This window comes from Phytophthora sojae, assembly GCF_000149755.1.
Source record: "Phytophthora sojae unplaced genomic scaffold PHYSOscaffold_2, whole genome shotgun sequence".
Taxonomy (NCBI): Eukaryota; Oomycota; class Peronosporomycetes; order Peronosporales; family Peronosporaceae; genus Phytophthora; species Phytophthora sojae.
Window position 1 is genome coordinate 9,660,959 of NW_009258116.1, and position 14,026 is coordinate 9,674,984.

Here is a 14,026-nt window from a genome sequence, read left to right on the forward strand (position 1 = left end):
AGCCAATATCATATCTCTACTCCTTTCTGCCATCGGCACGTAGAAACAAGATGCCGCAATACACTAACTTATATGCCTAAGAGCGACGTAAAATCCAGAGCAGTTCCGGGCAGAGCACGGCCTTGTCTGAATTGAAACATTTTATTACCGGAAAATGGTCACTTGGTGCCACGCGACTGTACAGCTAAATTACCGTCGCGTGTGGTTAATGTAGCGCAGCGAGAGCACAGCAAGCAGACGGAAAATGGCGAGCACGACGAAGACGTAGCCGAAGTTGGCCCAGATGTCGTCGTACTTGTACTTGAACACGGACTCGACGTATCCCTTGACGGTGATGTGGTCGATGGTCACGGGGAGGTCCGTCACGGGCTGGCAGCCGATGTTCGAGCCAACGTTTTCATAGACTTTCAGGCTCTCGTTCCACGTCGGCTCGTCGGGGCAGTCGCAAAACACCAGCGCCGACAGAATTGCGAGCGGGAACCGCTGCGGCGTGATCGTGTACAGCCACTTATAGCCGCTGGGAATGGACGCGGACGGGGGATTGAAGCCTGCGAACAGCAGGAAGATCGAGTTGATGAGCACACCGACGATCGCAGACACTTCGATGCTGGGGAACGCGTAGATTAGCACTTGCGCCAGGTACGCCTGGGTCAGCACGAACAGGGACAAGTTGATCCAGTACAAAACCGCCGACGCGAAGGACTGGAAGCCCACCATCGGGTAGAAAATCACCGTGAACAACAGGCACGCGAAGAACACGTACGGGATCTCCACCACCGTCGACGCCACGAAGTACCACAGCGAATTGAAGGTCTCTGATGCGCGCTCCCGATAGAATGCCGCGCGGTCCAGAGCTGTAATGGGCAGAGCTCCAGTGAAGGTGGCAATACCCATGAACAGCGTCGTCATGAACACCATACCCACGCCGCCGTTGATTCCCTGGTACGACACGAACTCGGAGTTGACGTACGTGAGACCCGAGATGATAGCAAGCCCCAGGGCGATCACGAAACGCGTCAGGTTGTACGTTGGCGTGCGCCAGTACATGACGATGAAGCGTTGGATCAAGAACCGCATCTGTGTGATCGGACCAGCCGCGCGCTTCTTCTTGAACACGAGCTCTGGCAACTCCGGCGTAGGGCGAGTCAAACCTGGTTTCTCCAGGTACTCCATCAGATGCTGCGCCTCCTTGCTCTGCTTGAAGTGCTGCACGAAGTCCGTCACGTCGGTCGGTTGGTGACCCACGCCAGCGCCGATGACCTCCAGCATCCAAGTTGCAGGGTTCTGCTTATCGGGCAACGGAGTCACACCCTCGATGGCCTCCAGGTAGTTCACAAGGTTCTGGCACTCCTCGCCAAGTTCACCGACAAACACCGACTCACCACCACGCTTCAACAGCAGCAAGTGGTCGAACAGGAAGAACACATCCGACGAGGGCTGGTGGATAGTGCATACAATAGTACGCCCGCTGTCTGCCACCTTACGTACACCATCCATGATCAACTTGGCGGAGTGAGCGTCCAAGCCACTCGTCGGTTCATCCAGGAACAAAATACTCGGCTGAGCCACCAACTCGACACCGATCGTCAGTCGCTTCATCTGCTCCTGTGAGCTCCCGCGCACGATTTGGTCGGCGATGTCGTGCATGTCCAGCAGGTCGAGGCATTCGTTCACAGAGTCGTACTTCTTCTCATTCGGGACGTAACTATCCTGACGCAGGAATGCACTGAACGTCAGTGACTCACGAATCGTCGAGCCTTCCGAGTGGATGTCCATCTGCTCGCAGTAGCCCGTAGCTCTTCGAATCGCCAGGTCGCTGGCCTCGTAGCCGTTGAGGTAGATCTTGCCTTCAATCTTGCCGCCAGTCTTACGACCAGCAATCACATCCATCAGTGTCGTCTTGCCAGCACCGGAAGACCCCATCAGCGCCGTCAATGAACCAGGCTCAGCATACCCGCTAATACCCTTGAGCAACTGCAATGTTTCCTTGCGGTCGTGAGGAGAAGGCACCGAGTACCACAAGTCCTTCCACGCGATTGAACACGGTACGAAATTCTTCTCACGCTGCGGCACGTTGACAAACACCTCGCCCGAATCTCCACCATCAGAGCGAGTGTGCGCGGACGAGTTGCCCTTGGGGGTCGCCATCAGAGCGTAGTCACCACCTCGCTTCTCCATATCCTTCTCATCCGCCACAGCCTTCGGGAGCAGTTGAATGTTCTCGGGTGCTTCGTATCGGTGGTACTCGAGCACGTAGCAGCCCAGCACCATGAAGAAGATGTACGCCACGATCATGAACAGGATGCCGGTCCAGATCCAAAACTTGTCGGATGGAACGCCGTACTGCGACAGGTAGTACTCGCCCATATTCATGCCGTAGTCGGTGCAGTAGTTGATGCCACCGTACTCGCACACATCGTAGGCGCTGGAGCGGTACTCGTTCACCGACAAACCACGAAGGCACCAAGCGATCGGGTTCAACCAATAGATCCAAACCAGCCAGTCTGGAGTTTGGTCCTTGGTGATGACGAAGCCAGCGAACAGGATGAAGAAGACGATCGAGAACGTCGACATGGGCTTGGCGATATCCAGGTTCGGTGACATGGCCGACAGGCAGAAGAACCACGAGGCGAACACCAGGTTGGTGAGCAGCAGCAAGATGAGGTAGATGATGTACGCCGACGCAGTCGCAGCAAAGCCGCACATCCAGTACACCAACGTGGCGAAGACCAAAATCTCTCCCAGCGCCTGGGGCACCAGAGCAACCGAATTGGCGATCACCCACGCAGACGTGCGGTAGAAGTTGGCGCCTCGCTGCTTGTAGAAGATGGAGCGGGCCTCCATGAAGGTTGGGATCTGCGAGGCCTGGCCTAGCGACAGGAACAAGGTGGCTTGGAAGATCACGCCCAGCATCACCTGGACGTTGGTAGGGTCCACGTTGTAGAACGTGCTACCGTAAATGAGCCCCATGACCACAACCATGAACGTTCTCACGCGGATGAACGCCGCGTTCCGCAAGATGATGATCAGCTGGCGCCACGTGAGCGTGCGGATGTTCTCCCACAGCGTCTGCCGGAACTCGGGCATCGGGTCCATGTTGTCGCCCACGCGCTCCACGATCTCCTTGTCGATGGGTGAAGCCAACTCGTCCACAATGTCCGCGTACAGTGACGACTCGCGGAAGTGCTTGGCGAACTCGCTAGCGAGACGAGGGTGCTTGGCCATTCCTGGAGGAAGAGCGGCCTGGTACTTGTACTGCTGATTGGTGCCCAGATCCAGCAGATAGTCGGCCACGTCACGCCCGGGAGGACACTTGAAGCCCAGCGACTCGAAGTAAGGGACGACCTTGTGTCGAGGCCCGTTGTACATCATCTCGCCCTCGTTCATGATGAGCACGTTGTCGAACAGCTCGAACACCTCGGGCGCAGGCTGCAGCAAGGCGATCACGATGGTCCGATGCAGGTTCTTGGCGATACTGCGCTGCGTCTTGATGATGTCGTACGTGGCCGCGCTGTCCAGCCCCGTGCTGATCTCGTCCATGAGGGTCATGTACTTCTGGCCGAACTGCATCTCGCCAGTCGTGACGCGCTTGCGTTCACCACCGGATACTCCGCGGTGCATCGCGTTGCCAATCACTGTGTCCTGGCAGATCTGCAGCCCCAGCTGCTCGATGATCACGTCCGGGAACCTCGAGAACACCGCCTTGGCCGCAGCTAGAGCTTTAGCATTCGCCTCAGGTGTACCGCGGGACAGCATCTCCTCGCCGTGCTTGGACAAACCTCCTCCGCAGAAGGCGTAGGCGAACTCCAGCGTCTCGCGCACCGTGAGCGTGTGGAAGTGCCGGTCGTACTGCGTCACGTAGGCCACGAACTGCGGCAGGCGCTTGGCAATCTCCTTCTGAAGGAGTCCGTTGTACGTCATTTCGCCCTCCACCGTGATGTTCGACTTGACCGGGAACTGGCCGCTCAAGATGCGCATGAGCGACGTCTTGCCGGAGCCCGGTTGGCCCAGCAACAGCGTGATGGTGCCCGGCTTGAGCACGCCGCTGACGTTCTTGATCACCTCCTTGCGCACCACCTTCTTCTTGATCGGGTTGAGACTAGCCAGCGCCCGGGCCACGACGTTGTAGAGCGTGGGCAGCTCAGACTCGGCCGTGACCTCGCGCGTCACCGTCACGTCGGCCGAGATGGACACGTTGTCGAAGCGCACCTCCATCTGCGGCAGCACGCCACCCGTAGCCGCCTTGAACGTCTCGGCCATGAAGTTGTGCAGCGTCTCCGGTCCCTGGTTCATCATGGTCTCGCCCCAGTGCACGCTCGCGGGCGTCGTGGGGGTGGACGGCTCCGACATGGTTCTCGTGTCTTGACTCTTCTTCAGCGCGGACGGAGACTACAGAGGACGAGCGGCTTGGTCGGCACGACGCTAAGTCGGAAGTGAAGGGCGGCAGCCGCCACCACCAGACGCGGCACGCTTGGAGCTGTCGTCGTTGGCTTGCACCCAGCGTTCCCGCCATCGAGCGATCGCGTGGTGAGTGTACCGAGTTGAAGGTTGAAGCTGAAGCACTAGCGCGCGATCAGGATCGCTGATTGCGCGTACCGCCGGGATTTGACCAATGGCGGCCGACGTCCCACGGTGGTCTCGTGTCTATCTTTCATCGACCGCAACTTGACTTCGTGGCTTGGCTTTCAGATGCTGGTTGCTGCATGGGGAGATCCATAGCCGCCAAGACTGCGAGGGGCGATTGAGTCCATCTTGCACTGGAGGCTGCAGTCTGTACTAGCAGCGGCAAAGATTAGCGCAGGATCTGCAAGTCTGTGGCGGTAGCTGAACCTGAGACAGGACAGGTCTCCCGGCAGACCTGCTTCAGGAGCTGGAAGACTTACAGCGGGTCCGTCGATATTGTAGTCGTTCACTGAGGGTTTTAAGCCAGCAGCGCTTGTTCCATTGCTGGAAGATCTCATCCACGCTTTTTGGGGCGGCTTGGATCTGCCGAGAACCTTATGGTAGTCGAGCGAAAGCGACTATCGCGATACGAGCAACATTGGCGAAATGCCTAATGTTGCTCATCAAGTTGCGCACATGTCGCATGATGATGCCAAGCGCCAGGTGATCCCACTCTTCAGGATCCGACTTCCAGAAGCCAGACATCCGCGTTGCTTCACAACCTTCACAAGCCTCCCAGCATCGAAGCATGCTTCTCGCTATGCCGAGATACGCGTGTGCAGGCCAATTTGGCCGCCCAAGTGCTTTATGTGGTGCTGCAGCGGCCTCCGTGCGAATGACTGCATTACCGCCCGCGGTAAGCAGCGACAGCTTGACACGATTAGCCGCCGGCGGTACTCGAGGCGCGCAGAGTTCGCTGCAGGAAGTCTTCATGTCAACTCTCTCAGTCCATGCCAATAACTCATTTCAAGACAAGTCGTTTTCACCAGCACCGCTGCGCTGTATATCCACAATATTCATATCACAAAGCCTCCACACACCACCATCATCGAATGCCGTTAGTTTGGCCGCAGGCTCACTTGTTCCCACCAGAAATATTGGGCTGCTCACGCGGGTTAACCTGTGCTGGTGAACTTGATTGTCGACGCGTGCGCTCCGCTCGTCTATCGGCCAACTTACGAGCTGCGATTGTCTTCAGCTCTGCAGCACGTTGAAGCGCACGCTCGACCACATCCTGCTGAGCTTGTAAACGAGCGATCCTAAGCGACGTCGACTCCCCAGCAGACTCAGTCTTGACTGACCCAACCATAGTGATATAAGTGCCAGCCCACCCACCACCTCCATCGCGACGATACCACGCGCCCAAGTTTTTTGCGCCACCTCTTCCAAATTGGTACCAGCAGATCTGTAAAAATTTAAAATGTCAAATATTGTGTCTATTCGGAGAAAATATAAAAATCACCACAAAAGCCTGAAAAACACCGAGCCTAAGGGTTAGGTGCACATCATTAGACGGCGGTAGTGCGAGGAGCGTAGCCAAAGCAAACCCACGCGGGGTGCCCGCGAAGCAGGGCCGCGCGGTATTTGCGGAGGCGGGCCCAGCGACGAGCATTCCAGCGAACGGCCGGTTGCCTCAACTCGGAGTTAGTTTTTCTTTTGCGGGGGTCTGGGCCCAGAATGCCCTTATTAGTAGACCGGTGATGGGCATGGTGTTTTTCAATGGTTCTCGTCTATTCGGGTCCAAAAACATCCACATTTTTTAAGCCACGAAATTTTTGAAATGCAGCGTTCCCGGTTAAGTACTATTCTCTCCTCTCTCTTATTCTCTTATTCCAGATTTCGACTCGACCCCACAAGGAAAGATGGTGCTCCTGAGTTGCGCGATGATGGAGCCTGTGGGGAAAAGAGGAACGTTCCCCGTCGTCAGTGACGAGTTGCGCACGGTCGGCGAACTTAAGCTGATCATCGTAGAGATGCTGAAGTATTCACGAGTGGACAAGCTGCACCTCTACTTGGCCAAGGTGGGCCAGGGCTGGCTGAGTGAGGATGATGTTGATGATGTGCCGCTCGATGAGGACGGGCACCCAATAAGCTACGAGCGGGTGAAATCGACATTCAAACTTTCGGGCTACTTCGGAGAAAATTTTGTGGCGGAGGCAGGAGACATTCACGGCACCTAGGCTTGATGCCAGCGTTGAAGTACCCATGGATGATGGCATTTTCAAGGTCGTTCGAGACCCGTTCTTCTCGGAACTTGTGACGGTAGACGAGGTGGATGGATGGCTTAACTTCGAGTCGGATTTGATGGTGACAGGTCAGCAAAGGATTTACATTCGTTCTTCATACAAGTCGATCGCTGATCAGGCGCTGTCAAAGGATGAGCCCGGCATGGAGAAGAAGTATGCGGTCGTCACCGGTACGCCTAGGGTCGGGAAATCGGTGTTCCTCTACTATGTGATGTGGAGATTGGTCAAGGAAGGAAAGCGCGTGTTGTTTTTGACCGAAGAGCCGCCAGTCTACTTCGACGGCAGTACGATGTTGGAATGCACAGAGTTGCCCCCGTCAGGAAACCGGCGTTTCTGGTCACCGGAGTTGTGGTGTTTGGTGGATTCAGTCGATCCGACTACTTACAGGGGATTTCCTGTCCGCCGTTGCTCTACGCTTCTTGCAAGTATGCCACGCCGAGAGTGCATCAATGAGTTCAAGAAGCTAGTCCCTGCTCCAGACCAGTTTTATATGCCAGTGTGGGAAGTCCAAGAACTATCGGCGATTGCTCCCTTGTACCCGCGAGCTGCAGATGTGTGGGAGATGCTGTTCAAAGGCTTGGGTGGTGTTCCTCGTTTAGTATTTCAAAATCGCGTGAAGGATCCACAAGTTGTCTTGCGGAAAGCGTGCAAAAGCTCCTCGCTTGATGATTGCATCAAGCTTGTGTCCTCGAGCGATGCTGAGGTGACTTCGAAAACTCAAGCTGTGCAGACACTCGTCCACATCCGCAGCCAAGAACCTTACATAACCTGCAATGTTGTCTATGCTTCCGATTTGGCTGAGAGTGATTGCTTCTACCAAGCGTTTGGAATGCCTTGAGCAAATGAGGAAGCTGCTTATGGCGACAGAATGCAACCCGAAGACACAAGCTCTATGTGGCTACGTCTTCGAGGACTTAGCATTGGAGCTACTTGAAAAAGACGGCCGATTTGAGTATCGAGAACTGTATTCTGGGAATCAGCTACAACCAGCAAGCTCGGGCAAAAGAAAGAAAGGCAAGCGTAGGCGATATACGTCGAATCCTGGATATTCACGGACAATCACGATTCCAGCATCGACGCGGGAAATAGTGGATCGTGTGCGAGGTGATCAACGGGGCAATCAGCTATATGTGCCAGACGCATCGAATTATCCTGCCATCGACGCGTGGATGCCAGATGTGGGTGGATTTCAAATGACCGTTGGAAAGACACATTCAATCCGGGGCGGCGCGAAAGAAGACCTGGCGATGCTGGGTCCGCACGGTAGCAAGCTCTATTTTCTGCTTCCACCATTCTACTTCAAAACGTTCACAAAGAAGGCACCGCTGAAAATTGAGCAGTACGCAATTCTCATTCCGTACCCGGAATTGGTTTCCACCAGTGCGAATGCTGGTGACACCTGAACGGTTCAGGCTCGCCTCGAAACTGACAGCAGTAACTCGAAAAATAATTAATACCCGTTGTTCTGCCCCTGATCCCTGTTCGCCTGTTGGACATCAACAGGGAAGCAGTGTCGATCTGGAAATCATTTTGTACGATTCAGAAGTACCGTAACATTTCAGTTAACATTTTTTTCCAATTCCGATCCCAATTGGCCGAGTACCATCACTTGGACCCCTCGGCGATCATCGAGCTGCCCGATCACTACTCGATAGACAACCAGCGTCTCGGCAGGGCGCTCGCGCACGTGTCAGCGCAGGCGAACCACCTGGCAGAAGTGCACGCCGTGTTGACCGACCGCCAGGCGGAGCAGGATGCGCGTCACAAGTCTTCGTGGAGGAGCGCGTGGCCCAGGCGCGTCTCGAGGCGGTGGCGCGCACTCAAGCGCTCGTGTGCGCTATTAACCAAGCTTACGGAGACCCCATGGCACTGGAGCGTCGCGTGGACGACCGCATCCAGAGGGTGCTGACGATGCTGCAGGACGCCAGCCTCAGTCAAGCGCGAGAGATGGCAGTCTCAATTAGCGGAACAAAATGCAGCTCGTAGAGCGATGGAGGAGCGGGTTAGCGCCGCTCTTGTCGACGTGCAAGAGCGCAGCCTTGAGGGCGGAACAAGCAGTGCAGACGTTGATGGCCAACCTCAACGACGAGTTTCTGCAGCTGTAGCAAGCGGCACACTCAGAGCGTGACGCGTTGCGAGCTGACGTTGAGCTATTGGAACGACGGACTGTTCATGGTGTCGAGCTGGCGGAGGAGAGAGCGCGTGCTGTTGCAGTATCGGAGGTTGATATTCGTCTGGGCCAGGCGATGGCGATTTTGGAGGAGAGAGTCGTGCGTCGCGCTGAATCGCACGTGTTGGGGCTCGTGAAGAGCTTGTTGGAGGAGAATCGCAGACAGTGGCAAAGGCAGCTAATGGAGCTGCAACATCTGGTGGAAGAACGCCTGGAGCAGCGACTGAGAGAAACCATCGTTGTCGCCAAGAAAGCTGCGGAAGCGCAAGCGCGTGAAGTCATCGTGGCAAATGCGGAGACTGGAAGTGGCGGTTAGCGTTGATGGTACGGATATCACTATGGTTGGGTCTGCCAAGAGTGAATCTGCTGGAGAGTCGACGTCACTAAAGATTGCTCGTTTGCAAGCTCAGCAGGATGTGGCTGAGCGTGCGCTTCAACGTGCTGCAGAGCTGAAAGCTATTGCAGCTCGTGAGCTGGCCGAAAAACGAGCACAGAAGCGCACGAGCTCACCAGCACACATCAAGGGCGGGAGGCCGGCAATAAACACCGCCAGACCCACGCTTCCAGCCGCATAAGCAGTCCAATATTCCTGGTGGCAAGATGCTGCTAGCCTGCGGGCAAGCAAGCGGCCTTCGAGGGTGGAGAAAGTTGCGGTGCATGCTGTTGATAGTGTGTGTGTGTGTGGTGTCGATTCGGTTGCCACGAGTTAATGTTCTCCATTTATTATTGTGAATTCCGGCCAAATTTTCCAAATCGCGGCGGTTTGGAGACCCCGCTCCAATCGCCGAATACAAAACTCAAGTCATTTGCTCAATCTCCGGGCCTAAACCATATGGTCCAAGTGCCCGCATGTCAAGACCAATTCGTACTTAAACGGGTTCCTATACCCAATCCTAGTGGCCACGGAGATTGGCCGGAGATTTGGCTTGGGCGGTTCAACAAACCGCCCGCGGAAATTTCGAACAGAACACACAATAATACCGGTAAGTTGATTTTAGTTCCCTACTTCCCGGAAGTAACCCAGCCAAGCACCAATGGGGCATCAAGGCGGCCATCCAAGTCCACCTCGCCATTTCATCGGGGGCTACCTCGCACGGATTCACTGCGAACCCGCTGCGAGGCATGCCTTCGGTGATCTAAGGACGTTGTCTTTTGCCCCAAACGTGTTCACGGAGAAGGTTTGAAAATGAGGTAAATTTACAGGTGAGTAAGTGTCTAATAGAATAAAACATGCAAAGCAGCTCAGCCCAGCCTCCGCCAGCAACCGTCCTCGAGCCGAGCACGGCAGTCGTTCGGAGAGTCGGCGCAGTCGCCAACTTGCCTCGCCGGATACACCCAAGCTCTCCAAGGTCAAGGCTCAAGCGCGCTCAGCTCACAAGCCGGCGCTGGCCCGAGTTTAAAACCCACCTCACTTAACAGGCTGCCTCGCCTCACCTCCCTTCTCGAGACGCGGCGAGGCTTGCCTACAATAATCAAGAACGACTGCCTTTGGCCCCAATTTATGTGTGCTTCCAGAGCGCTGTTGAAATTGCTGTTCCTCAGAAGTCAGCCTCGTCCTAAACATCAATCCTAAACATCAATTGGAGCAAGACGGCTCCGTCGCCGAAGGCGACCCCCCAATACGATATGGCGGGGCCGCAGGACCCGCCCCGGCCTCTGTATTAATAACCTGACATTGAGAGTAGTCGACGAGGCGAGCGGAACGGGTCCACTACTGCCGTAGCGAAGCGTAGGCATCGGAGCGAGCATAGTGAGCGAAGCGCCAACAAACTAAAAATCACCTTACGAGACGTGTAGAGCAACTGGGAGGGGGGGGCGCATGGGAGATGGTGGGATTTGTCTCGCGACCACTTTGACCACATTTGACCACATTTGACCACATTTGACCACAATGTTGTCTCGATGGTATGTCTCGATGCTGGTGGAAAAACAGATGTGCTATGAATGTTAGATTTTTATTGCTATACGCTAAAGAACTCTGTTATCGTACGAGTAGTATTCTTCTTCGCTAGCAAACACGCAGGATTTTGAGACCCTTCACCGCACTTTAAGTGCTTCTGGCGGCAGCTCGAACACGAAGTCGCCTTGCTAGCTGGAGCGAGAGGTGGAGCAACGCTGTCAGATATCTCGTTGCCGCTACTCGCTGGCTTGGGGCCATTTTTTCTGCTGTTCGACGTCGTTTAAGGCGGCAGCGTAGTTGATTATCCGTGAGGTTCGCGTCAGGGTAATATTTCTTCAGCTCCTGCTGCAGCAATATATATTTTCCACGAGTATACACCAGTGAATCAGACAGTTTACGCAACTCAGCCAAGTGCTCTGGTGCGATAGTAGATGGCCGAGGCCGTTTTGCTCGAACACTTGATTGTCCTGCATCTTCACCAATCCCAACAGTGTCACGACGAATATCCAGCGGTTGTAGTCTTGCTGGAGGTGCGTCGTCTGCATTTCCGCTAGTTGTAGTGGTCGAAGCATCGATGTCATCGTTCGCTGCGGTTTCTTGATCTGTAAGCAGAGTAATTAATGGCTCGGCTCGTTTTTCTTCTTCATCACGGGCTGGACAAGATAATGGAGCGTCTGTGGGGTTCGTGACCATCGCTAGTTTCCTCTTCTTACGGTTTTGGGCCGCCTTCAGCGCTTCCCAGCGCTTCTCCCGCACCGATTCATCACGTTGACCAATTTCAGCGCAGACACAACTTGCAAAGTCGTAGATACGGTGGGATAATCGTTTACGAGCTGTGCCGGCCTTGAACTTTCGCAGAATCTTGAAGACATCGCGCATCAAATCAGCCTCGCAGTCTATCGGTGAACGCAAAACCAGGGAACAGCTTCTTGAGGATCAAAATGGAATATTTTTGCTTGTTCTCGAGCGGAGCTTGTACTTTCAGGATCAGCATCAAGTGATTTAATTTTTGAGACCATCGCATAGCTCCGCTGTTGTAGCCGTATTTTAGGGTTCGTGTTGTTGCAAACAACAATATTGAACATCATCGTTGTTATCATTTCACACGTGCACCATTCATGCTTACTAGCAGCCTGCTCGCTGCGCAGCTGCCTGAGCAGCTCGTGTTCCTCCGTAGAGAAGCCCTGGTCGCCTTCACACTCGGTACTTGCCAGTCGAATAGAGTTAAAAAAACTCGTCACGCTTCAGCTTGGCCGATTGGAGTAACGGCACTTTTCAACAGCAGTTCCGCTACTGTTGAGCGGTGTTGCCGGGAGCGATTAAGATTCCCTTCGAGACATGTTGTGTTCACTCTTGCACTTAGAAATAGGAGTCAAAGTCAAAGTCCCGCTCGGTCTCCGTTCTATACTGCGGGGGTACAAGCGGCGAAGAGAAAAGCTGCATCACATACTCCATCTGAGGCGAAGTAGGGACCATCGTTCCACAGAGTAATGCAGTATGGCCCGCCGACATCAAATCAACGCCATTCATGGGCGGATTGCGCCCGAACTTAGCACCGATAGACAAATTATGCTTGACGATAAACCAATCTAAGATCCGCAAGCCAACATCAATGGATACATTTCTGGTAAGCAGGTTTTTTGAGGAAGAGTGAAAGCCCTCAAGTTGGCTAGTAGATACCACGCGAACTCGATGACCGCCTTCCTCGTTAGTGTTTGAGCCCACGTACAACTCGCCACGCTGAATCTGCTCCAAATTACTCTGACACGACCCTTTCCAATCTTTCAGGCTGCACGATACACTTGAGCGCAAAACACCGCTGACTACACTTTGAAATTGAAGAGCCATTTCAGCAGTAGGGCGCAATTCACGATCCACATTGTAGATCGCACGGGAGAGTTCCTTTGAAATTCGTTTGCTGGTGACGGGTGCCTTTATTTTTCAGTGATGCGAGTTATCACGTGAAAGGGGTCCTGTTTTGTGACCACCTCCCTACCAATCACTTCTCTGACCATTTTCTTGACAGCCGACGCGTTATCCGACACAACTACATGATCCAGGTCATCCCCACAAGGCGCACGAAACTGCGACTTCACATGTTGAAGCAAGGCTCGTGTTTCTTCCTTGTTTTCAGACCTGGTCGGCCGCCGCCCAATAATCTGCCCAATTTCATTCTGGAACAGCAAAAGCATTTTCGCATCTTTGAGAGATTCACGTTGCCCCTTGGCCTTCCACAGCTTTAGCCGCTTGCAGAACTTGACAGAGTGATCCATTCTCATGACCCTCTTTACAACACAGTCTTTCATCACTTTTTCACACAGCGACCCGTACAGCTCTGTAGCGTGTAGCCATGCCGTCGTAAGCGTGTGATTGTCAACAACTTTGTTTTGATCTGCATACTGATCCTCTGATATTGGAGTGGGGGCCAGATAGGTGAAGCAACGCTCGTGGTTTCGCTTGATACCACTGGAAAACAGACCCAAAAGCTTGTAGTAGCGCTGTTTGCGCCTACGCTCCATATTGGCCATGGTACGTTGCAACCCATCCTGCGCGGTAATACCGTCATGAACCATCTCCATGAGTGAGTTCGAGAACACTAGCTTTTGGTTCAGAACAAATGGAAAGTGAAAAATCATATCGGACCATTGTGCAAAGTAATCCGAGCTCACAATGGAAAAATATGATCCTGTTACAGCGCACCTACACTTCACAAATACCAGGTCGCACTTGCACTCCACAGATTCCACCACACGACGGCAATAGTCTTTCACCTTCGGATTGCAGTTGCAGTCTCGGCTGATGCACGACGGCAGACCTTTGCCTCCTCGATACTCCGGGATCCACACGAACAACGGACGTGAAAACAGCCGCGACAACTGCATGTCATCCACCTTTTCCTCAGGATAAACTAGACGGGGAGAGAATGAGCGCCGTCCAACCGCCTCGACCTCTGCTGCCTTGCTATCATTGCGCGCTGCTGACAAGGCCATGCCTACTGCGAACTCCTCAGCTACAAGTTCTCGGTAAATAAAGGGAAAACGGCTGCGCCCCTCGGGGGGACCGGAGTTCGGAGATCTCACCTAAATTTATCGGAGTTCGGGGGCCGACAGGCCCCCGAATCTCCAATAAACCCTGCGAGTCGTCGGATCAATTGAGTCCACAAAACACCACAAGTCCGGCGACCGTAATTGTCGGTTGCCTGAAAAAGGCAACTGCTTGAATTCCAACATTGTGCTGCCATCGAAGTAGAAAGGCGGCTCCTTAATC

The 14,026-nt window shown here is 54.2% G+C and overlaps 5 protein-coding genes across 5 annotated transcripts; 2 read left to right on the plus strand and 3 right to left on the minus strand.

Annotated features, from left to right (window-relative positions):
- Positions 1–189: 189 nt before the first annotated feature.
- Positions 190–4,350, minus strand: PHYSODRAFT_478728 (pleiotropic drug resistance protein ABC superfamily; the record flags this gene model as incomplete). Its single annotated transcript, XM_009522826.1, has 1 exon — positions 190–4,350. One exon carries the CDS (start codon positions 4,348–4,350, stop codon positions 190–192), a length of 4,161 nt encoding a protein of 1,386 aa, XP_009521121.1.
- A 335-nt stretch (positions 4,351–4,685) lies between these two features.
- On the minus strand, positions 4,686–5,752 carry PHYSODRAFT_297334 (hypothetical protein; the record flags this gene model as incomplete). The annotated part of the gene is made up of 3 exons (XM_009522827.1): positions 4,686–5,021; positions 5,080–5,359; positions 5,523–5,752. The coding sequence occupies 3 exons, from the start codon at positions 5,750–5,752 to the stop codon at positions 4,686–4,688; spliced, it is 846 nt and encodes a 281-aa protein (XP_009521122.1).
- A 553-nt stretch (positions 5,753–6,305) lies between these two features.
- PHYSODRAFT_326802 (hypothetical protein) lies at positions 6,306–6,623 on the plus strand (the record flags this gene model as incomplete). The annotated part of the gene is made up of 1 exon (XM_009522828.1): positions 6,306–6,623. The coding sequence occupies one exon, from the start codon at positions 6,306–6,308 to the stop codon at positions 6,621–6,623; it is 318 nt and encodes a 105-aa protein (XP_009521123.1).
- Positions 6,624–6,648: 25 nt separating this feature from the next.
- On the plus strand, positions 6,649–9,434 carry PHYSODRAFT_326803 (hypothetical protein; the record flags this gene model as incomplete). Its single annotated transcript, XM_009522829.1, has 5 exons — positions 6,649–6,973; positions 8,434–8,642; positions 8,720–8,790; positions 8,887–9,142; positions 9,216–9,434. The coding sequence occupies 5 exons, from the start codon at positions 6,649–6,651 to the stop codon at positions 9,432–9,434; spliced, it is 1,080 nt and encodes a 359-aa protein (XP_009521124.1).
- Positions 9,435–12,693: 3,259 nt separating this feature from the next.
- Positions 12,694–13,641, minus strand: PHYSODRAFT_486154 (hypothetical protein; the record flags this gene model as incomplete). The annotated part of the gene is made up of 2 exons (XM_009522830.1): positions 12,694–12,777; positions 12,856–13,641. 2 exons carry the CDS (start codon positions 13,639–13,641, stop codon positions 12,694–12,696), a joined length of 870 nt encoding a protein of 289 aa, XP_009521125.1.
- Between the last annotated feature and the right edge of the window lie 385 nt (positions 13,642–14,026).